Raw genomic sequence first — 20,291 nt, 5'->3', positions numbered from 1 at the left:
CATTTATCCTTTCTGGATCTATCAATACAACATACTCGTTACTCATTTTAAGCTGCGCCTCTGGTGTGTTACAAGTTAGTTTAGAAAATGTAACTGTAAAAGAAGTGCACTCAAAATAGTTAGCAGCACTAGTTCGACTATTTGAACAATTCACTTTCAAAGTTTAAAAGTGCATATGCAAAGCACTCGACTAGTGTTGTAAATAGTTGGCCACACTTTTATAGCTAAACTTTTGTTTTGCAGCTCACTCAAAAATCCAGTATTCACAATCAATTCATTGATTTATGACTCTAGAAAAATGATAAAACGCCCTGCTAGACTAGCAATTGATCTATATGCCGCGCCCAAGCCCAAGCCGTCCTCAAGCGCAACAAGAATGGATAGTTTTTGTCCTTTTCCTCACACTAAGGCAAGCTATTACTGCCTGACGGCTCGATCCTCATTGGGTAAAATCAATGACAGCAATGGGGAACTAGGCCTTTGTCCAAAACTCCCCCAATAATAATTACGGTGTTCGCTTTATTATCTTGTCGATTCTTGGCTCTGTAACATTCCATTTTTCTTTTCTTTCTGCAAGTAAGGCTTGGTTTACATTATTTAAAATTCAACACTCTTGCTTTTATCTCCAATCTATCTGCTTTTCTAGAAAGTGTAGATTGAATTAAAAAAGGATAGTACATTCACTTCTTTCACTCCTTTCACACACCACGCAAAACGATGTCGAAGTTGTAGTGGATAAGTCGGCAACCATGCTGGAGAAGCTGAATCTCAATGAGCGCAGCTGGAAGTTCTACGCCGCCGCCTCTATCCCGCCAATCGTCGCAGCGGGCCTGGCCCTGTGGTACTACTCGTCGCGCGCTGACGAACCCTCCAAGAAGGACGACAAGAAAAAGCGGCAACGCAAGGCCAAGAAGGCCAAGAAGGCCGCAAGGGCCGCCAGCGACTCTGAAGACGCAGCTGGCGACGACGAGTCGACGGAAAAGCTGACTGAGAAGCCTGCGCCACCGCCGTGGTCGAGGGCGGCGAAGAGAGCCCTGAGAACATGACCGATGAGCAGCTCGCCATGCTGGACGCTGGCGAGCTGAAGAAGATCGCGCAGTCGCTCAAGTCCCGCGGCAACAAGTTCTTCCAGGCCAAGCGCTACGCCAAGGCTATTGAGTTCTACACGCAGGCCCTGCGGTTCGACGAGGACCCAGTCTTCTTCTCCAACCGTGCGGCATGCTACGCGGCTGACAATCAGCACGCCAAGGTCATCGAGGACTGCACCAGCGCGCTGAAGCATGAGCCTCGTTACGTCAAGGCCCTGATGCGGCGCGCGCAGGCGTATGAGAACACGGAGATGTTCCGCGACGCCCTGTATGATTTCACGACGGCGTGCATCATGGAGGACTTTAACAACAATGTGGCTGCTGGCTCGGCGGAGCGCGTGCTAAGAAGCTGGCTGAGGCCGAGGCGCGCGAGCGCGTGGAGAAGCGCAAGCCGCGGTTGCCCTCGAACTCATTCATCGGTGGCTACCTGAACTCGTTCAAGAGCAACGGTGACGAGGCTGTGGTTGCGAGACGAGCAGATCACTGAGGCCGATGCGCTGTACAACCAGGCGCTCAGCCTCATTGCGCTGCAACAGTACTCGCAGGCTATCGAGTCTATCGAGAAGGCTGTCGAGGCTACCAACAATGGCAGCAATGCGGCACAGAGCGCTGCCGACATCTACAGCGTGCGCGGTATGTTCAACTTCTTGCAGAGCAACCTGGATCAGGCGGCCGCCGACCTGGACAAGGCGTTGGAGATTGACCCCTTGCATGTGCGCAGCTATATGCGCAAGGCTAACCTGTTTACCGAGAAGAAGGACCTGGACACGGTGTCGCAGCTGCTTGAGAAGGCGCAGTCTGTGGACCCCGAGAACGCCGAGGTGTACTTCCAGAAGGGCCAGGTGCGGTTCCTCAAGCAAGAGTTTGCTGAGGCTGCCAAGGACTATGAGCGCGCCGCCGAGCTGGACCCCGACTTTGTCTACCCGCGCATCCAGCTGGGTGTCGTGCAGTTCAAGATCGGCAAAATGGAGGATGCCATGGAGACCTTCAGCACGGCCATGCAGCGGTTCCCGATGCGCAGTGACCTGTACAACTACTACGGCGAGGTGCTTGCCGAGCAGGGCGGCACCGAGAGCGCCATCGCTGCGTTCGAGCGCGCGGTCGAGTTGGACAAAAAGAACCCGCTGCCGTACGTGAACCAGGCCATTGCTATGTTCCAGTCGACCGGCGACACGCCCAAGGCGCTGGATCTGATCAAGTGTGCGCTTTCGGTTGACCCCGAGTGCGAGCTGGCCGTGGCTGCGCTGTCGCAGATCTACCTGCAACTGGGCATGTTCGAGGAAAGCCTGAGCATGCTGCGCCGGCGGTCGATCTGGCAAAGTCTGAGGAGGAGATGGTGTCAGCGATCACCTTCCGCGAGACCACCGCTGCACAGTACCGCTTTATGCAGGAGCACCCGGAGCTGCTCAACAAGATGATGATGAATGCAATGCAGTGAATGATGAGGATTGCGGATGTGGTGTGCAGCAGACTGTTTATTTTTTCTACGTGTTGAATTTTACAACTTTATTTTTTTTATGGTGCGGAACGTTTTTCGGTTTCATTTGGAAAGTTGGAGACCGTGATCATTATAACGCTGCTAGCGCTAAATAGGCCGGCTTTTTAAAATTAAATGGGCGCTTTGATTTTAGGAGCAGTACAAATACTTGAGGGCAAAAACCTCATCGTCACTCTTTTTTATTGCTCCTAAACTTTCCATTTCCATTTTTTTATTCATTTACAAAATTTATATTATATTAATTCGCAGCAATGGAAAGCCTCAGACAAAAGCAAATCAGCGCGCTCCTTCGGATGCTCCATCTGAATGACGATGCCCAAGCGTCAGGCGCCGGCGAGAGCGACTCTGGCGGAGCATCGCCAATCTGGAAGGTGCTGGTATTCGACAATTTCTGCCGCGACATCGTCTCCACGGTGCTGCGTGTCAATGACCTGCGGGACAATGGCATAACCGTTCATATGCTGCTCTCCTCGCAGCGCTCACCAATCCCTGATGTCCCCGCCATATACTTTCTCCAGCCGCTTGCCGAGAACATCCAGCGCATCACAGATGACATTGCAAAGGACCTGTACGAACTATACTACGTGAATTTCGCCTCGCAGCTGCCGCGCACACTGCTCGAGGAGCTCGCCGTGCAGACGACAGCGAGGGGCACGGCGCACCAATTGCGCAGGTCTACGACCAGTACTTGAACTTTCTGTGTCCCGAGGAAAACATGTTTTCGTTGCATTTCCCAAACACCTTCGAGGCCATACACAACCCATCGATGATGGATACCGCGATGAACGCGCTTATTGACCGCATAGTCAACGGTCTCTTCTCGGCCCTTCTGACGCTCAAGACAGTGCCCACCATATGTGCGCCTAAGGGAAACGCTGCGGCAATGGTGGCTGCGCGCCTGGACGCCAAGCTCAGAGACCATATCCTGAGCAGCCGCAACAACCTGTTCACCGAGGGCACTGCCGGCTCCGAGGACATTGTGGCGCAGAGCAGGCGGCCCGTCCTGGTCCTTCTCGACCGCGACATCGACCTGGGCAGCATGCTGATGCACTCGTGGACCTACCAGGGCTTGATCCACGATATCTACGATATCAAGCTGAATCAAATATCTGTCACGCAAACGGACGATAAGGGCACATCGCGGAAGCGGTCCTACGACTTGAACGTTAGCGATACGTTCTGGGCCGCCAACGCCGCCCTGCCGTTCCCTGAGGTGGCCATTGGCATCGACGAGGCGTCGAGCGCATTCAAGCGCGAAGCGGACGAGATCACGCGCATGAGCGGAGTCAGCTCGCTGGACGAGGTCGGTGGTCTGGACATGGGCGCCAGCACAAAGCAATTGCAGCGCGCAATCACATCATTGCCCGAGCTGACTGCCAGGAAGGCCAACATCGACATGCACATGAACATTGCCACGTCCTTGCTCGACAAGATTAAGGACAGGCAGCTGGACGTTTTGTTCCAGATGGAGGAGCAGATCGGGCGGCAAAGCAAGGCGTCTATCCTGGAGGCCCTCAATGACGCAGAGAAGAGCGCGGGCGATAAGCTGCGCCTGTATGTCCTGTACATGCTGGCCAATGAGTCCGGGCTGAAGCAGGCGGATAAGGACGAGTGCGAGGCGGCTTTGAGGGCTGCAGGCTGCGACATGGCGCCGCTGGAGTACATTAACAAGCTGCGCAGCCTCAACAAGATGAACTCGTCCATCGCGTCGCCCACTGGTGGAGCAGCCAATGGTTCCGGGACTAGCGACTTGCTGGGCAAATTCTCGTCTATCAGCAATCGCCTGGCCGGGTTCACGGATAGCACCAGTTTGGGCGGCATTTTTTCTGGCGTGCGGAACCTCTTGCCATCGCGCAAGCAGCTGCCCATCACGCGCATTGTCGAGCTGGCCATGAACGGCAAGCCGGGAGCTGGAGGCGGGGGAGGCAGCGGGTTGGGCATCGGGCTGCGGTCCGCCGCCGCCGCCGGCATGGGCTCTGTGGGCAGCGTCGTCAGCGGCTCTGTTGGCGGCCAGGGAGGCGCAGCCAAGATTGTCGAGGACTTTATCCATTTCGACCCGAAGCAGGCGCGCCGCGGCAACCTTGCCGGGTCAAGCGCCATCGCCGGAGACACCGCGGGCGTGGGCGCGTCGCAGGAGGCCATTGTGTTTGTCATTGGCGGCGGCAACTACATCGAGTACCAGAACCTGATGGAGTTTGCGCAGCACTCGACGCCGCGCAAGCACATTGTATATGGATCGACCGACATTGTCAACGCTGATGGCTTTTTGCAGCAGCTGTCCCGGCTAAACCAGAGTTAAATGCCAAATAAATTTTTTTGATAAAAAATCTCAACTCGAAAAATATTTCTATAGAAACCATGCTCAAAGCTTGGACACAATGTCGTCGACGGTAGCAAGGCCATTTCCGCGGCGAGGGCTGCCTCGATCTCAGTGCGAGCGGCGACCAGGACGTCGAGGTCGATCTTGGCGGCAATGATCTTGTCAAGCTTCTCGGTGGCCGTAGTGATCTCGGCGACAGTGGCAGCGGGGCCGGCGGCAAATAGTTGGCGTTCTTGAACAGAACCTTGATGGCACGCTGCTCCTTCTTCAGCTGCTTGTGGTTCTGCTGACGCAGCTTCTTGAGCTCCTCCTCCTTCTCGGCCTGCGACTCAGCAAGCTTTTTGGCCTCCTCAGCAGCCAGCTTCTTGGCCTCAGCGGCCTTGCGCTCCTCCTCCTCGCGGGCGTTGCGCTTGGCATTGCGCTTGTTCTTGTCCTCCTCCTTGAACATGATCATGCGAGGATCAATCTTGATGGCCTGATCGACGATGGTGCGCAGGCGCTGGATGTCCTCCTTCTTGCGGTTGGCGCGCTCCTTCTTGTTCTTACCCTCGATCCACCGCTTGTTGTCGCGATTGTTGCCGCCGTCGACGTCCTCCTTGTCGAGGTACTCGAACGAGCGCCACGAGTCAAAGGCGTACCAGAACTCGTAGAAGGACTCGACAATCTCGCGAGGAGTCGACTCATCACCGAGCTGGGGCACGGGCTGCACGTTGGAGAAGCGCGACTCGCGCTCGAACACGGGTCCGTAAGTAGCAAAGAAGTTGCCCTTGTCCTTGGCCGACGGCACAGCATCAGACACGCTGGGGTCGACGGAGTCCCACTGGCGGCGCTTGGTGACGTCAGTCAGGATCTCGAATGCCTTCTGGATGCACTTGAAGAAGCGGTCATCGTTGAGGTGGCCCTGGGCAGCCTTCTTGTCAGGGTGGTGACGCAGAACCTTCTTGCGGTGCGCCTTAATAATGTCATCAAGGGTCGCGCGGTAACGCAGCTTGGACAGGCCAACGACAGCGTAGTGGTCCTGGTCCTTCCACTCCTTGGGGTCAAGGTCCAAGAGGTCCTCGCTCTCCTCCTCGTCCTCACCCTCATCGAGATCAATATCCTTGACGGCAGCAGCGGCGGCGGTGGCAGCCTCATCAGCGTGGGAGTGCAGGTGGTCAACAAATGTGTTGTCGCTGCGGATGTAGTGCTGCAGGTAGACACCGGCAGTGCTGACGTTGCGCTTGATGGGCGCGGAGAAGCCGCCGTGGACCTTGGTCTGGGCAGCCTCGGGCGCGGGCGAAAGGGTGATAATGTCGCTGACGGTGTGTTCGCAAGAGCCGCACATTTTTATATATAAAATAACAAATTAACAATTGAAAATTGAATAAGAAAAGAACAAAGTAAAATAGTGCCTAGTTGTTTTTTTTACAAACTGCCTTATAGCACTGGCATGTTTTGTTGGGAAGTAAAACAACGGAACAAGTTCAACAGTCATGGTGCTCAAGTGGAGGCCAATAAAATTTTTTTGTTGGTTGCTTAATTAAATAAATTTAGAAAATCTCGATCACCACAGCTGATCGGTCTGCGGGAATGCGCGGCGCGCACGGGCAGCCCAGTACCCACCGGAGTACTGCCACGAGCGGCCCTCATTGCTATGCGGGTCATCGCGCAGCTCAAACCACTGTGGAGCCCAATCCACCTCATTCTCATCGCGGCGGCGCTTTCTTGCGCGCTGCGCCTCCTCGAGCTCAGTCTTCAGGGCCTCGGCCTCGTCCACACGGCCCTCCTCGTAGGCGCGCTGGTCGGGCCGCAGCCTTGTATCCGTAGGCGGGAGCACAGGCCGCAGGGCGTCAGGCAATTCGTTGAGCTTCATGGTGTAGAAACTAAAGCCGTAGTAACGATCTGCGTCTGGCGGCAGCGCGGCCACTTCCCACAGGGTGTCGGGGTGCTGGCCGGGCGACCGCTCATGGCGCAGGTGTGAGGACCAGCACCCGCGGAGAACCCGCTCGCACGTGTTGCTGCCGCCGCGGTACAGACGGCACTCGACCTCATCGGTGGAAGACGAGAACATGCCGCCCTCCTTCAAGACAATCACGCAGCGGTCGCCAGTGACGTGGTTGGTTACGACCATCTCGCCGGTGAACTCGACCGAGCGCGCGCCAGCCAGAAGGCCGCGCACCAGCGCCGACGGCTTCGACCAGGTAAAGTGGTCGCCGTGCGCGAGCAGCTCGACGTGCACGCTGGACGTCTGCACGATCTCCATGGACTTGCCCCAGAACTTGCTCTTGCCCGATGAATCCTGCCAGAAGCGGAAGGCAGGCGCGTCGGCATAGCAAGCCATGATAGGCGGGTGGTGCGAGACCTTCTCGGCCACAAAGCGGAAATTCAGCGCTGGGTCGACCATCTCGTAGGTCTCACCCAGCAGCGGGTTAAAGGGCTTGCGCTCGGCGCGCGGCTTCTTGGTCGACAGCGTGCTGATGGCAAATGTCGCGACGTACATCAGCCGATCGAGGCTGTCAGTCTTGTCGGAGGCCTGCAGAAGAAGCCGCTGGTACACGAGCTCCTCGCAGAGTGCCTGCAGAGCATTGATGGGCTCGTTTATGACCAATGGCATGGCAATGCTCGACAGGTCCTTTCCGACGTTCTTGCGCAGGATCGAGATGAGGCTGATGGTGGCTGGCACCTTTTCAACTGGCAGGCGCGTGCGCGGCTCGTAGCCGACCAGCTGCATGCGCGTGCTGTCAATGGTCGCTGTCGGCTGCGGATCCGTGTTGGCATCACTAGCTTCCTCCTCCACCTCGGCTTCGGCCTCAGCACGCTTTTTATCGCTCTCGTTTTCGGTTATGCTCACCTGCAGGCTGTTGCGTACCATGGCCTCGATAAAGTCAGGATCGCGGATCAGGTCCTTACGCAGGCGACTCGAGCGACTCGAGGTGTCCGAGCCACGCGTGAATGAGCGGTCGTCGTCATCGCTGCTGCTGCTGTTGATGTTGTTTTCAACGGCAGCCTCGGCGGGCTTACCCACATTGTCCTCACAGCTTTCGGTCAGCTCGAGCACCTCGTTCGTGTCGTAGAACACATCGGGTTCGGACACCCACGAGGCGCACGACGCAGACATTGACTCCGAATACGCCTCTCCACCGGTTGCCAAGCAGTGCAGCGCGCGCTCGCTGTCAATGGCAGCCTGCAGAATGCCTAGTTCCTGGTCGCCGAGCATGCCGCGCAGCTGCTGCACTGCGTTCTCAAACTCGGAGTGCAGGTACGCGGCAGTTTTGGCGCCAGCGTCTGTGCGGGCGCGTGGCAACAGCTGGTCCTGCTGCAGCGTGGTGCCGAGGCTGTTGCTGGCCAGGGCGCCCTCCTTGGCGTGCTTGAGTGCGGCCACCCACGCCTCGTACTCCTCCTGGGTCTGTGCGCGCAGCTGCAGGAATCCCTCGTCAGCGTCTACTGTGATGCTGCGGTCGTCCTTGGATGCCGACACCACGGCGCCAGTGACGTCGACCTTGGCCCGGGGCACGCCGCCCTCAGCCGTCGAGTACACCAGCCACGCACCCTGCACGGCAAACCACCGGCGCGCCCAGCCCTGCATGCGCTTCCTCTTCTTCTTCAGCAGCCAGCCCGAGAAATCAACCTTCGTCTCCTCCTTCGCCTCCTCCTCCTTGACTGCCACGCAGAAGGACAAGCGCTTGGACGTGTTTTTCGAAAACGAGTTGTCAAAGTACAGCACGTAGGCGCCAGGCTCGGTCGCATGCCATGATCCCTTGATTGTTGATTTGGACGACTCGTAGTGCTTCAGCGCCATCAGCTCCACTGCGCCGCGGTCCTGCAGCTTGAAGTGGCTCAGGCCGCGCTGCCGCCCGATTGACATTGCCCCGCCTGTGGTCTCTGACACCGAGCCTGCCAATGACGCACCCTCGTCGCCGGAGCTGTTGGCTTTGCGCCGGAATAGCCCAAAATCGATGTTCTTGCGCTTGGTCGTGAACCACCACTGCAGCGTGCATGGCACCTGCGTTATGTTTACTGTGTGCAGGTACGAGTCCCGCGGCAATATTTCTACTTCTTCCATTTGTGTTTGTGTGTTTGTATATGCGATGTGTGCGAGCGTGTTTCTGAAAGGTCCAAAAATATGTAAATATAAAATATGAAATGTGCGTCCAAGCTAATAAAATTAAAAATAAGTGGTGGGTGAGAAAAGGAGCTCTTGCTAAGGAAAATGGCGGATAATGGCGGATGGGCGAAAGGTGAAAAATAAAGGAGAGACAGTGGGCCTTTGCAAAAAACCACATAAGCACAAAATCAAAGACTTTATATTTCCACTTTGCAAAAAAGGGATGTAAATAAGGCACAGGGGCGTCATGTTTTCTCTTCTTTTGAGGCTGTCGTTTTGTGTGACGGCCGAGGCCACTCTGCAATAATCGATTTAGTTCCTATGAGTGCCGGATTAAATACGCTAATCTATCTACAGCGTGGCTCAGTCACAGGATAAGCTATGATAAGTGCACTTTCTTGCTTCCGAATTTTCCGTGTTCTCTCCACGAATAAACTGGTAAGCGCCAAGAAACCTTGCCGTAATCTTAAAATCTGTGAGGCACCTATGGCCTCTGCTTTTTTTTATAACTTTAAAATCTCCCCCATCCTCTTGCTGTTGTTGCTTCTCGCCTTCTTCTCTCCTAATCACATCGTTCTTTTTGTTTTTGTTTTCTCTCCACTTTCAACTCTTTAAATTCAACTCTTTTTTATTTATTCTACCTGCATTTAAAATGGCTCGCTCCACTGGTCGTTCTGGACGCTCGTCCTTCGGTTCCTCAACCCCTCGCAGAGAGGCACACACGATGGCTGCGCCCGTGCGCCACGCTCCCCCTGCACCTATGCCCGCTGCTGTTGCTCAGCCTCGCCAGCCCGGTATGTTTGCCCAGATGGCTGCCACTGCTGGTGGTGTTGCTGTCGGATCCGCCGTCGGCCACACAATGGTAAGAATTGAAAGAATATTTTGTTCTATGGTGTTCCATCTATGATAGCTGGATGACTAATTGGGTTTATTTTATTTTATTTACTTCTGCTTACCTTTTGATTTTAACTGTAGGCCAACGCTGTCGGTGGTCTCTTTGGTGGTAGCAGCGATGCTGCCGCTGCCCAGCCTGCTGCGGCTCCCGTCCAGCAGTCCGCCTATGATCAGCAGCAACAGAGCCAGTTTGCTCGCAGCTGCGACGCCGACGCCAAGGCATTCACTCGCTGCCTCGAGAGCACCGGCAACGACATGTCGTCGTGCCAGTACTACCTGGACATGCTCAAGCAGTGCCAGGCGTTCTCCAGCTCCCAGACCTTCTAAAACACGAAAGGCTGTGACTAGACTGTAGAGCAGGATCATCATACATTTTATTTTTTCGTTTGAAATATCACTTTAGTTGGACCAAAAAAAACTATTGATCGGTTAGAAATTGCATGAAACAGCCTTACTTTTTGCTCAGCGAGGCAAAGGGCCGGGGGAAATCGGGGTCCATAAACTGGTTGACCTGCTCGGTAGTGACAGCCTTCTCGCACGCCTGGAAGTCACTGACAAACTCCTGCAGCACCTTGATGCACCTGGCCTTCATCTCTCCCGACGCGATCTCGCCCTTCGTGTACCCCTCAGCGAGCAGCTCAATCTCCTGGTCGTCCTCAACAAAGTACCGCAGGTACTGGAATGGCACATCAACCTCGACATTGCCGCCCAGCCTGCGGTGCTCCTCCAGCGACGTCTGGCCTCCGGAAAAGGCATACCTGTTGATCTTGTTCTTGATCTGCGCCTGCGTGTCGCTCATGAAAATAGCCGACGAATCAATGGACGAGCTCATCTTAGACGTGGCGCCCTGCAGCGCAGGCAGGAAGCGCGTGTGGATGAGTGCGGGCTTCTTGTGCTTGAGCTTCTGTGCGATATCACGGGTAACGCGGAAGTACGGGTCCTGGTCGATTCCGCAGGGGATCAGGCAGGGGATATCCTTGCGCGCGCCAAAGATGCTCGGGAACGTCGAGCACAGCGCAGGCGCAGCCTGCACGCTGGGGAACTGGATGCGGCCGATATTTGTGCTGCCGTCGAAGCCAAACACTGCCTTGGCCGTGTTGTAGTTGATGCTGCGCGAGATCTCGAGCACATTGCGGTAGAATGCGCCGCCCATGTAGTCGAGGTTGGAAAAGATAAAGGTCTTTTCAGGCTGGAACCCGATGGCTGCGATCTCCCGCACAGTGTTGATCGCGTACTCGTGGGTCTGCGCCAGCGTCAGCCCGTCCTTGAACAGGAACTTCTCATCGTCCGTCAGCTGCACCACAAGGGGCACATCGAAGACGTCCTGCAGCCACTTGCAGAAGATGAAGGCATCATATGGCCACATGCATGTGGCCGCGGCTCGGCCCGCGTCCTGTGTACAGGTAGAAGGGCTTGCCGGTCTCGTGGCGGTCGAGGATCCCCTCGAGGTCGCGGTGCGAGAAGAAGATTCCGCGGCGCAGGTACAGGTGGGGGGCGTGGCCGGTGACCTTTGTGAAGCGCTCGAGCAGCTCGGCTGTGATCATCCGGGTGCCGAACGACGCCGTCAGCTTCTCGTAGTCGATGGCCTGCTGCACGCCGTCGACGATCGCGCCCTCGACCTTCCAGGGGGTGATGTCCTGTTCGACTTGCGAGCCGGACACTTTGAGCGCCTGCACTTGGACTACCGGAACTGCCGTGTTGTCGCTCATGATTTGTGGATTTTTTTTAGATTTAAATTGGGAGTGATTCGAAAAGTAAAAATATTTGCTTTTCCAATTAATGAAAGGGGAGTTCGCTGTCCAGCGTTCAAAGCGCTGTCTTGTTTTTTTGAGTGTGTTTATGTGAATCATTTTTCTATGTGCCAGAATATTGAAGAAAATAATGAGACCAAATATTTTAAAATTCAAATATCATGCAAATCAACATCTTTTCCATTCAGGCTGCATAACAGCCCAGCACGTGCTTAGAAACTGGAGCCAATAAATAGTCCACTATGTTGACGATATTATTCAGTTGCTGCTTCTTGCAAAGAGAAGCTTGGGCTTGGGCTTTGGCTTGGGCAAAGGGTCGGGCAAGATCTCGGGCGTCGCTATAGACTCGGGCTCGGCGACTCGAACGGTGCCTTTTTGCGCAAAAAAATGGGGGCCTGTCGCCTGTAAGCAGGGCGTTGAGGATGATGTGAAAGTTCAGCATCGCGGCCATGTTGCAATTATTGCACTTCCGTCTGCCTGATGGCACTTTATTTGCCATCCTTAATCTGCTGCCAAAAATACTTATGAATGGTTCACATATGTGCTACCTTTTTCCTACCTCTGGCGAAAGGTGTTTTTATGCACTGTTAACGCACTTACCTCATTAGCGAAATGTAAAGGTAAGTGCGTAAACACAATCCCCGTTGTAACTAAAAACTCCCAACCTGAGGGGCAACCTTGATTTGATTTTGGTCAATCACACAAAGTGCCAAACACTCCATCACACCAAAAAAAGCCTGCCGTGTTTGCTTGGCGAAATGCCTTGGCTCTCATGCTGGCACGTAAGTGTGTTTATACTGGTATACACTCGCATCCACTGATCAGATATAAATGTGGATTAACTGATCACAAGAGGTTAACGGCGAGTTTGGCCAGGAGTAGCATTTCTGGCGTGGCACGCTGACAGGCCTAGCAAGCGGTTATTTCTTGAATACATCAGATATAATTATATATACGCACTCGCGTCTCTGGCTGTGACAATACTTTTGTCTTCTTTTTTTTGTTAAAGATTTCAACGCGATTCAATTTAAACATATTTTCTGTACCTCTTTGTTTTCTGCTGCTTCTCAATCAACAACCTTAAAAAATTCTCATTTCGCTTGTAACATACCCTTTTACTCAATTACTGCACCAGAAGACGCGTTTAATAGAGGAATACCAAATACTTTTTTGCACTGCAAAAATAAAATAAACATGGCCGCACCGACGCCCACGGGAAGACACTCAAATGGCAACAGCAACAGCGCAAGTGGAGGTGGAGGCGGAGGCAATAATAACAAAAAGTACATAACCAAGCCCAAGCTTAAACTCCTTACAACCTGCTACATCTTTACTGATAGTTAATACTCGGTATATATTAAATGTGTACCACAGAATCGAGGGCCCACCTTCAGTCGCACTTTACTAACCAACAAAATAACAAACTACCTCTTTCACATTTCCACTTGCTATTTTTCTTTTCTTTTCCTGGGTCGATTCGATTAAAAGCGAACAATTAGGCAGGTAGGGAAGGAGTTTATATGCAAGGTACGGTACCACAACCCACTTCCCGAAGTGCCATTTCCACCAAAACTCCTGCCGATTCCGCCGACCTACGTCGACCCCAACGCGGGCTCATACAGCCAGGCGCGCCTGCACCACTACGTAGAATACCGCCACACGACGCTCGAAGAGGCCACCCCTTACCCAATGTACGTTGATGCGACTACGGCATGCCTATCGACCCATGCCTCCTGGGCACCTTTGATGAGGACAAGGGTGTCAATGAACAGCAGCAGCCGCTGGATAAGGAGGACGAGTTCTACTGAATCTGCCCTCGACGCTCAACGCCATGGCTGTGGCTGACTCGGTGGATACTTCCGCTACACAGATACCCGCCGCACAGGGAGCCGCCAAACCGGCGGCAACAGCGGCAGCCTCGGTCCCAGGCTTGTCGCGTACCGCTAGTGGCGCGACCAAACGCACCTTTGATCACTCAGTGGAGGGCCAACTACGGGCCATTGAAGAGTCCTTCCAGTACTTTGCCAAGTACGACGACCAGCCCGACGGCCAAGAAGCGCTCCTACGTAACCTGCGACACCCGACAAACCCCAACGTGCACGCGGTCGAAGCCCTGCCCCTGTACCCGGACTCGTCACTGTGGCCCAACCTCTACACCGTGTTCACCCTGGATACCTGTCCAGAGCCCGAGTTCATGCAGGATTTCTCACGGATGTCAGCCGAAGAGCGCCAGCAGTTGGGCGATCTGGCCAGGGAATCGCTTTTGTTCCGCCCGCGTATGCGCCAGAACCACCTGGGCGAGGACGAGCAGTGGATCGAGAGCTTCTTGCCCGAAGACGAGCGACCGTGCGCAACGTCCGCCAGCGCATCGAGCTGGCTACACCGTGGCCGCCGAGGATGACGGCGTGGAGTATAGGTTTGAGAAGTCGCGCGAATATGATATGCCCGTGCGCCCCACTGCCTTGCGCCAAGAGCTGTACATGCTCACGTTTGACAGAGAGGGCGACGAGCCGCAGGCCCGGTATGTGCCCATTAAGGCCCGCGTTATGCTCAAGCGTCGCCGTGTGCCCTTGGCTGTTCGCCAGATGGAGGAGCAGGAGGACCCCCTGCGTATCACGAGCTTGGATCTGCAGCTGCGCGATTTCTCGGAGGACGAAATCCAGGAGCGCGCTGTTGCTATGAACAAGTTGCACGAGGTTATTCGGGAGGAGATCGTCCATACGTCGGGTGTCGCCCGCAATGAGGATACCGATGAGAATGTTGATATTGGCGGCGATCACGTGTTCGACAGCGACGATGATAACAACAGGCGGAGTGCTCGCAACTCACGCGGCCGCCGTAACCACCACGCTCGCGCCCATTCGTACTCTTCGGCCTCGTCGCAATAAACTTGATTATATCCATTTTATATGTTAAAGTATTTTATTGAATATTATTGAATACAACACACGCTTCAACTCGTTAACTGAAAAAATGGACGTTCTGTAAAAGAAACTAGGATATATTTGTAGATATGACATCTCAAAACATCAACAGCACTCTACTTGTTCAATCTGGCCGCCCGCAGACTGTTCACAATCACCTTGAGGTGCTCATCCACGTTGTCCCTGGAAATGACACCGATCCGCCGGAGTTCTGCGAGCATTACCCTGAGCTGTGGCGACAACATCCTTCCTCCCGCCGAGCCCGCACTAGCTGCCGTTGCGGGCATGTCTGCTCTTGACAGAATATCGCTCAGAAGCTGAGGCACATTGACGCTTCTGATCAAATAAATTACGTTGTCCTTCATCGCATCCAGTTCATCGGTCTCCCTCGTCGGATTTTGCTTGGTTGAAGTGACCGAGGGGACAGAAGAAATGGTAGCAGCCGGTGTCGCTGGGCTTTTTGCAGCTGAGCTACTTGTTGCCGGGCCATTTGAGACTGATATCCTTGTCGTCGGACCATTAATCGCCAAAACATTTGGCGTCGGGCTATTTACCACCCTGCTCCCAGTCACAGGCTGTGCCGCAAGACCGTTAGGCGAGCTGGATTGGTCAAAAAAGAATTAGCTGTTGGCATCCCAGCGATATGTTTTGGCAGCAGCAGTCTGGCCCTGTTAGCGGGTGGCATGGGCGCGTTAGAATCTGGTGCAGCGCCGCGATCAACACATTGCCTGTATGAGCCTGGTTGGGCTCAGGGGGTGTATGCGTTGGTGACGGATGTACTTGGTGCGACATCGCACCCGTCGCGCTGTTGATGGTCTGTGGTGGCGGCCTAGGCGTATTCCAGAGCCAGCGTGCCCATTGACCGAGCCTCGCACTACGGCAGCACTATTAACAATAGGCAATGGGGGCACATTGTCATCGCTTGTGGTATTTAAGTTATTAGAGACGAGCGCAGACAGGCTGCTGATCGCCGACAACGCCTGCTGAGTCTGCTGCGCCAGCTGAATCTGCCGTATCTGCTGCGCTTGCTGAGGTGAGTTAGTTGACATGTTTTTGAGCATATTGTGAACAGTGTTCAGCAGCTCGTTCTGATTCCGCAGCATCTCGTGGGTCTCCTTGATCATGACTACTTGCTCCTCGGGCAGCCTTATCGGGCCGTCAATCACCTTTTGCAGCATCTCTACTGCAGATGAGGTTGGCGGGAATGGCCTGCATCCGGCGGACAAGGGGAGATCTAATGGACTGGGGCCTACGCGTGGCGAGTTAGCGCTGTACACAAACGGTCTAACGCGAATGATCGCCCGCTTTCCTTGCGTCGCAGATTTCTTGGGATTGACATTCCTGTCCGTCTGGTTTGGCGGTGCGCTCCGTGACAGGGTAGGGACAGGCAGGGTAGTGGGCACAGACGATGCGCCCAAGTTGTCCTGAGGCGCAGAATTTACAGAAGGTAGGGTGCCGTCTTCTGAGCAGTTGAATCATTGGCAGGTGTTGAGTTGCTTCTGCAGCTGCCAACAGCCCAATGGTGCTCGCCAGCAAGTTATCGGCGCTGCCGTTCGCTGTAATCGCTGTCGATGCTGGTGCCGGTGCCGGTGCCGAATTGGATACCGAAATAGGTGCTGATGGCGTGCCGGCTGCCTGTACGCCACCGATGCGACCGCTCTCCAAAAGGGTATCCTCCTGGTTGTCAATGACCATCTTGCCGGCGTCCATATTGCCAAGTTTCTCAGGGCTGTTCGAGCGGGAGACACTATCAAACCGCAATTCATCATCGCTGTCGTCACTGGAGTAATCATTGTTGCCGCCATCGCCACTATTGTCGTCGTCTCCATTGTTAATGCCATCCCCACTCTGCCGTTACTCCATTCGGGGCCAAGCTCGCTCTTTACCCTATCAAGAGTCCGGCGATGATATGCCAGCCTAGCCATCTCATGTCCACGGCCATGCAGAAGCATAGTCACCCTTGCAGAGCGTCTACTTGGGCGAATCGCTTGAGATGGGAGTTTGGGATTGAGACCTACTACATTGCGCCTTGATCTCTTACTGAGTAATTCTGCAGTCCTTGCAGTGTCGTCATTGTTTTTACCCTCGGACTGATCGGCAGACAAACGGCTGGAGCGGCGCAATGGCAAATGGCGCTTAGACGACGCAGTCCCCCCCTTTGCAGAAGAGCCGCCTACCTTTTCTGCTGGCGTCTGCAGCGGTGCCTCGCTCACACTGACCGTGGCCTCCCGTGTGGGACCCAAAGACGCGGACTTTTCTGTCTCGGCCACCTCGTTCTTGCCATTGCGTGACGCAATGAACGACAACGCGGACTGCCTGCGCGTGGCTATCTTGGCCGCTGGTTCGTCCTCATCCTCAGAATCACGCTTGCGCTTGACAGCATTGGCGCTACTGGAAGCGTGCCGAGGGCACAGAAAGTCCGTGTATTTGATATTGTAGACTGTCGGCACTTTCAAGAACTCATACCGCATGCCGCACATCGGATGGTACGTGTTGATACACGCTTTGTCGCCCTTGCCGTGCGTGCACAAGACCTGGTAGCCATATGGAGATCCGCAAAAGTAGCACCTCTTGCCCTTGAGCGAAATGAGCTTCGGGACTATCGTCGTGAATGGAATGTGGCTTGTGTCGATGGTAGGAATCCACGCTGCGCACTGAACGTGCACGTGCATGGATGTCGGCTCAGACGCGCCATCTTTGACAACCAGGGTACGCGCGGTCTTTTCGCTTTTGTAGTGGCAGCAGTACAGGTTTTTACCGTAGGTGGATATATTCCCGGTTGAGCACCAGTCGCAGTACCAGGGCTCGTCCCCGGGCGGAATCTCCTTGATACCGTAGCACTGCTGGTGGAATCCCAATTCGCACTTGCCTTCACAAAAAACAATCTGGTTGTCGTTTGTAAAGTTGCCCTTCTGGCAAATCGCGCAAAACTCCTAAAAAATGTTAAAAATGCAACATATTCATTGCAATGTGTCATGCCAAATTAGCTGGCCGTGCTTTGATCTAGTTGTGCGCTCGTATCAATCATCTTGATATATAGCCGAAATCTAAATACACATTTCTCAGCATTTGTGTCTGCTATTATCAGCATCGGAACGTTTATTCATGATGGTTCGCAGTGCACGCATAATCTTAGAGCACCAGCGGATACAGAGTGATGCCCTCCTGGCTAATCGCCTAGATATAGCACTTCGTGAATTAACGGGTGTGTTACTTACATCTTCGTCGTCATCGTCATCATCATCGTCATCTTCTTTATCGTCGCCAGCACATCTAGTTCATTTGCCGGGGTGTTCTCTTTATCGGATGGTTCTGAAGGTACCGCATTTTCCTCTGACTGGCCCTGTCTGCTATCGCCATTGCCACTGCTTGCGCCCCCGCTGCCGCCGCCCGCGCTCTTACCACCACTACCGCCACCACCCGGGTATTTTGCGCTTGGCGCTGCGGCGCCTGCTGGAGACGCTGATCTGCTGCGGTTGTGCTTGCGGCTGATTCTGTGAAAGTGCCCCTGACGGCTGCTGCGACGACTGTCTCAACGTAGTTTTCTGCTGATTCTGCATTTGCGATTGCGGTTGCAGCTGCGCAACCTGGGACCCAGATTTCGGCGGGAGCTGAAATGAGGGTGGGGCCGAAGCTGAGGCTGGATCTGCCCTTGCACATGTGGTGTTCCGGTGGTCGGGTTCGGGGCAAATTTTGGGCTGGAGGCTGCGGACGAGGCAGGTTTTGGGCTTGCGGCACTTGGCCGAGTGGGAATCTGGGCGTCCTGAATTGGGGGCCTGGTTTTCGACTGAAGTGGGGGCCTGGTCTGCGACTGAAGTGGTGGTCTGGTTTGCGCCTGAAGTGGTGGTCTAGGCGGACCCTTAAGTGGTGGTCTGGCCTGAGATGACAACGGAGGACGAGGCAGCGCCTGAAGAGGAGGCCAGGGAGAAGACAGGGATGAGACTGGAAGGAGGAGACAGAGGATGGGGCCTGCGAGGAAGAGACGGAGGATGAGGCCTTGGAAGAGACATACTCGGAGACACTGGTGACTGAGGTTGGCTTGGCGGCCTGCCATTGGACTTGGTCCAAGCAGTAACCGGAGGCAGGGGTGGGGGTGACGGATAATATTCCCGTGGCGACTGAGTCGGTGTAGAGCGCGAGCTCTGGCCCACACTCTGGCTCTGGGTCTGGCTTTGGCGTGTCAAAGTGGCCCTAAACGGGTTTGACTGGCTGGGCCTGTTAAATCCCTGCTGGCTCGTCGTCCTGGAGACATCTGCCGAAACGTTTTGCGCTGGAAGCTTACCGGTCTGTTGCACGGGTGTGATGGTGGCTCGGCACGTTAGGCCTGGTGGTGTTTTATCCATGAGGATCTGAAAACAAGGGCTGCGCTTTTGTGTATTAAAGTTCGAACGGCTTGAATTCGATTATTTTAAAAAAATTTTAATAGCAATAGTTGATTTTTATGTGCACCAAAACAAAAGGTCTGGAAAATGGCGTGGAGTTGAAGAGAGTGCGACAATAATCAGAAAGTGCAAGTGATAATTAGTTTTTTATCAGCCAGTCGCCTCCAATATGAATGAGATTCTGAATTTCAAAGAATAAAATAATATAAAACAATGTACAAAATGTAAAAATTAAAAAAACTTTAAAGAAAAAAGATGGAAAGTGGCTATGAAAGACAAAAAATGAAAAACAAAAGAGGAAAAGAGGAAAATGTGCGGGAAAGGTATTAATATAAAAGCGGCCTATGAATCAAGCCTTAAAAATTGAGCTTGCGTGAAATTTCTTATAAATTTTCTCTTGCAAACACTACGAACAATGGATAAAAAATATATTTCAGTGGCCGCTGGCTTCCCAGTTTCCATTTATTTATCGCCCTTCGATGGCCGGTTTGCTGCAGTTGTTTAATTTATCTGTTTAGTTGAGTTTTTAAAAGCTGCTATTTTATTGAAACAAAACACTACACCATACTTTGGTACATATCTAGCTTTAAAGCATTTGCGATAAAAGTATACAGCGCAAACGACAATATGGATGTTGATTTGGTGTCATCTCCAGGAGTTGCACTATCCATCGACTAAAACACAAACAAAATTCGGGCCCGCGAGCCTTTGAACGTAGCAATACATATTAGAACATATTAAACCCCCAAACTGGCATTTGCTGTGATTCAAATGAGCTGCTACCTTACGGTCAATACGTGTTCCAAAGCGAAAATGTTGGAAAATAATCAAGGCAGTGATTTTAAGTAGGGTTAATTAAAACTGAAAGGATTATTTAATCACGTTTGTTTTTTATGCATTTCAAGTGCCAATTATTATGCGTTCAGCGCCTGCACTTTAAACAAATAAGGCTGAACATTGCAAGTCGATAGAATAGTGCTTTCAGTGAAAATAGGTTTATTTGTGAATAGGAAATTAAGCAGAACCAGGGTAACATTGGCAAATATTAGCTAGTACTAATCGTTTTCCATAACGAGACAACATATATAATCTGCTTCTGTATATAAAAAGTCAGCTGTGAGACCTTTTGTTTAGCGTGCCGTTTGCTGGCTCCAATTAGCGGATAAATTTCTAAGAGAAGCTGTTTTAATTTTGACATACGTTGCATTGTGCAATTACGCTAGCTTTTATTGTTGATTTGTTTTCGGGATAACTTTGCGTATTGTGTCCTGTCAAGCAAAAAATTTTAAACAGGCAGCCAAGCCCAGAGTACCAATCTTTCACACTCTCAGCCCAGTTCATATAAAACAC

At 53.2% G+C, this 20,291-nt stretch overlaps 6 protein-coding genes across 6 annotated transcripts; 3 read left to right on the top strand and 3 right to left on the bottom strand.

Moving 5' to 3' along the window:
* Positions 1-493: 493 nt before the first annotated feature.
* BX661DRAFT_183156 (uncharacterized protein) lies at positions 494-2,681 on the top strand. Its single transcript, XM_051536160.1, is given in 5 exon segments — positions 494-1,012; positions 1,033-1,402; positions 1,435-1,551; positions 1,568-2,408; positions 2,432-2,681. 5 exon segments carry the CDS (start codon positions 750-752, stop codon positions 2,524-2,526), a joined length of 1,686 nt encoding a protein of 561 aa, XP_051391543.1. The 5' UTR covers positions 494-749; the 3' UTR covers positions 2,527-2,681.
* Positions 2,682-2,753: 72 nt separating this feature from the next.
* On the top strand, positions 2,754-4,888 carry BX661DRAFT_183155 (Sec1-like protein; the record flags this gene model as incomplete). Its single annotated transcript, XM_051536159.1, has 2 exons — positions 2,754-3,218; positions 3,260-4,888. The coding sequence occupies exons 1-2, from the start codon at positions 2,838-2,840 to the stop codon at positions 4,883-4,885; spliced, it is 2,007 nt and encodes a 668-aa protein (XP_051391542.1). The 5' UTR covers positions 2,754-2,837.
* A 27-nt stretch (positions 4,889-4,915) lies between these two features.
* BX661DRAFT_212750 (DnaJ domain-containing protein) lies at positions 4,916-6,342 on the bottom strand (the record flags this gene model as incomplete). Its single annotated transcript, XM_051538735.1, has 2 exons — positions 5,151-6,342; positions 4,916-4,933 (listed from the first exon to the last, which is right to left on the bottom strand). The coding sequence occupies exons 1-2, from the start codon at positions 6,228-6,230 to the stop codon at positions 4,916-4,918; spliced, it is 1,098 nt and encodes a 365-aa protein (XP_051391541.1). The 5' UTR covers positions 6,231-6,342.
* A 52-nt stretch (positions 6,343-6,394) lies between these two features.
* Positions 6,395-9,214, bottom strand: BX661DRAFT_183153 (Oxysterol-binding protein-domain-containing protein). Its single transcript, XM_051536158.1, has one exon. It carries the CDS (start codon positions 8,946-8,948, stop codon positions 6,450-6,452), a length of 2,499 nt encoding a protein of 832 aa, XP_051391540.1. The 5' UTR covers positions 8,949-9,214; the 3' UTR covers positions 6,395-6,449.
* Positions 9,215-9,891: 677 nt separating this feature from the next.
* On the bottom strand, positions 9,892-11,593 carry BX661DRAFT_171298 (uncharacterized protein; the record flags this gene model as incomplete). The annotated part of the gene is made up of 4 exons (XM_051533692.1): positions 9,892-9,908; positions 9,947-10,233; positions 10,340-11,217; positions 11,249-11,593. 4 exons carry the CDS (start codon positions 11,591-11,593, stop codon positions 9,892-9,894), a joined length of 1,527 nt encoding a protein of 508 aa, XP_051391539.1.
* A 1,035-nt stretch (positions 11,594-12,628) lies between these two features.
* On the top strand, positions 12,629-14,592 carry BX661DRAFT_183149 (Paf1-domain-containing protein). Its single transcript, XM_051536157.1, has 4 exons — positions 12,629-12,918; positions 13,135-13,330; positions 13,506-13,981; positions 14,052-14,592. Exons 1-4 carry the CDS (start codon positions 12,830-12,832, stop codon positions 14,521-14,523), a joined length of 1,233 nt encoding a protein of 410 aa, XP_051391538.1. The 5' UTR covers positions 12,629-12,829; the 3' UTR covers positions 14,524-14,592.
* Positions 14,593-20,291: the final 5,699 nt, after the last annotated feature.

This window comes from Kickxella alabastrina (assembly GCF_025024165.1).
Source record: "Kickxella alabastrina strain RSA 675 chromosome Unknown BX661scaffold_12, whole genome shotgun sequence".
Classification (NCBI taxonomy): domain Eukaryota; kingdom Fungi; phylum Kickxellomycota; class Kickxellomycetes; order Kickxellales; family Kickxellaceae; genus Kickxella; species Kickxella alabastrina.
The sequence above is the reverse complement of the archived record's forward strand: the minus strand, read 5'-3'. Positions and strand labels throughout refer to the sequence as shown.

Coding starts and splice junctions, on each gene's coding strand:
- BX661DRAFT_183156 (XM_051536160.1), top strand. CDS start 750: ATGCTGGAGAAGCTGAATCTCAATGAGCGCAGCTGGAAGTTCTACGCC. Junction 1,403..1,434: donor TGGAGGACTTTAACAACAAT/GTGGCTGCTGGC, acceptor GCGCGTGCTAAG/AAGCTGGCTGAGGCCGAGGC.
- BX661DRAFT_183149 (XM_051536157.1), top strand. CDS start 12,830: ATGGCCGCACCGACGCCCACGGGAAGACACTCAAATGGCAACAGCAAC. Junction 12,919..13,134: donor GGAGGCAATAATAACAAAAA/GTACATAACCAA, acceptor GCGAACAATTAG/GCAGGTAGGGAAGGAGTTTA. Junction 13,331..13,505: donor CCACCCCTTACCCAATGTAC/GTTGATGCGACT, acceptor TCCGCTACACAG/ATACCCGCCGCACAGGGAGC.
- BX661DRAFT_183153 (XM_051536158.1), bottom strand. CDS start 8,948: ATGGAAGAAGTAGAAATATTGCCGCGGGACTCGTACCTGCACACAGTA.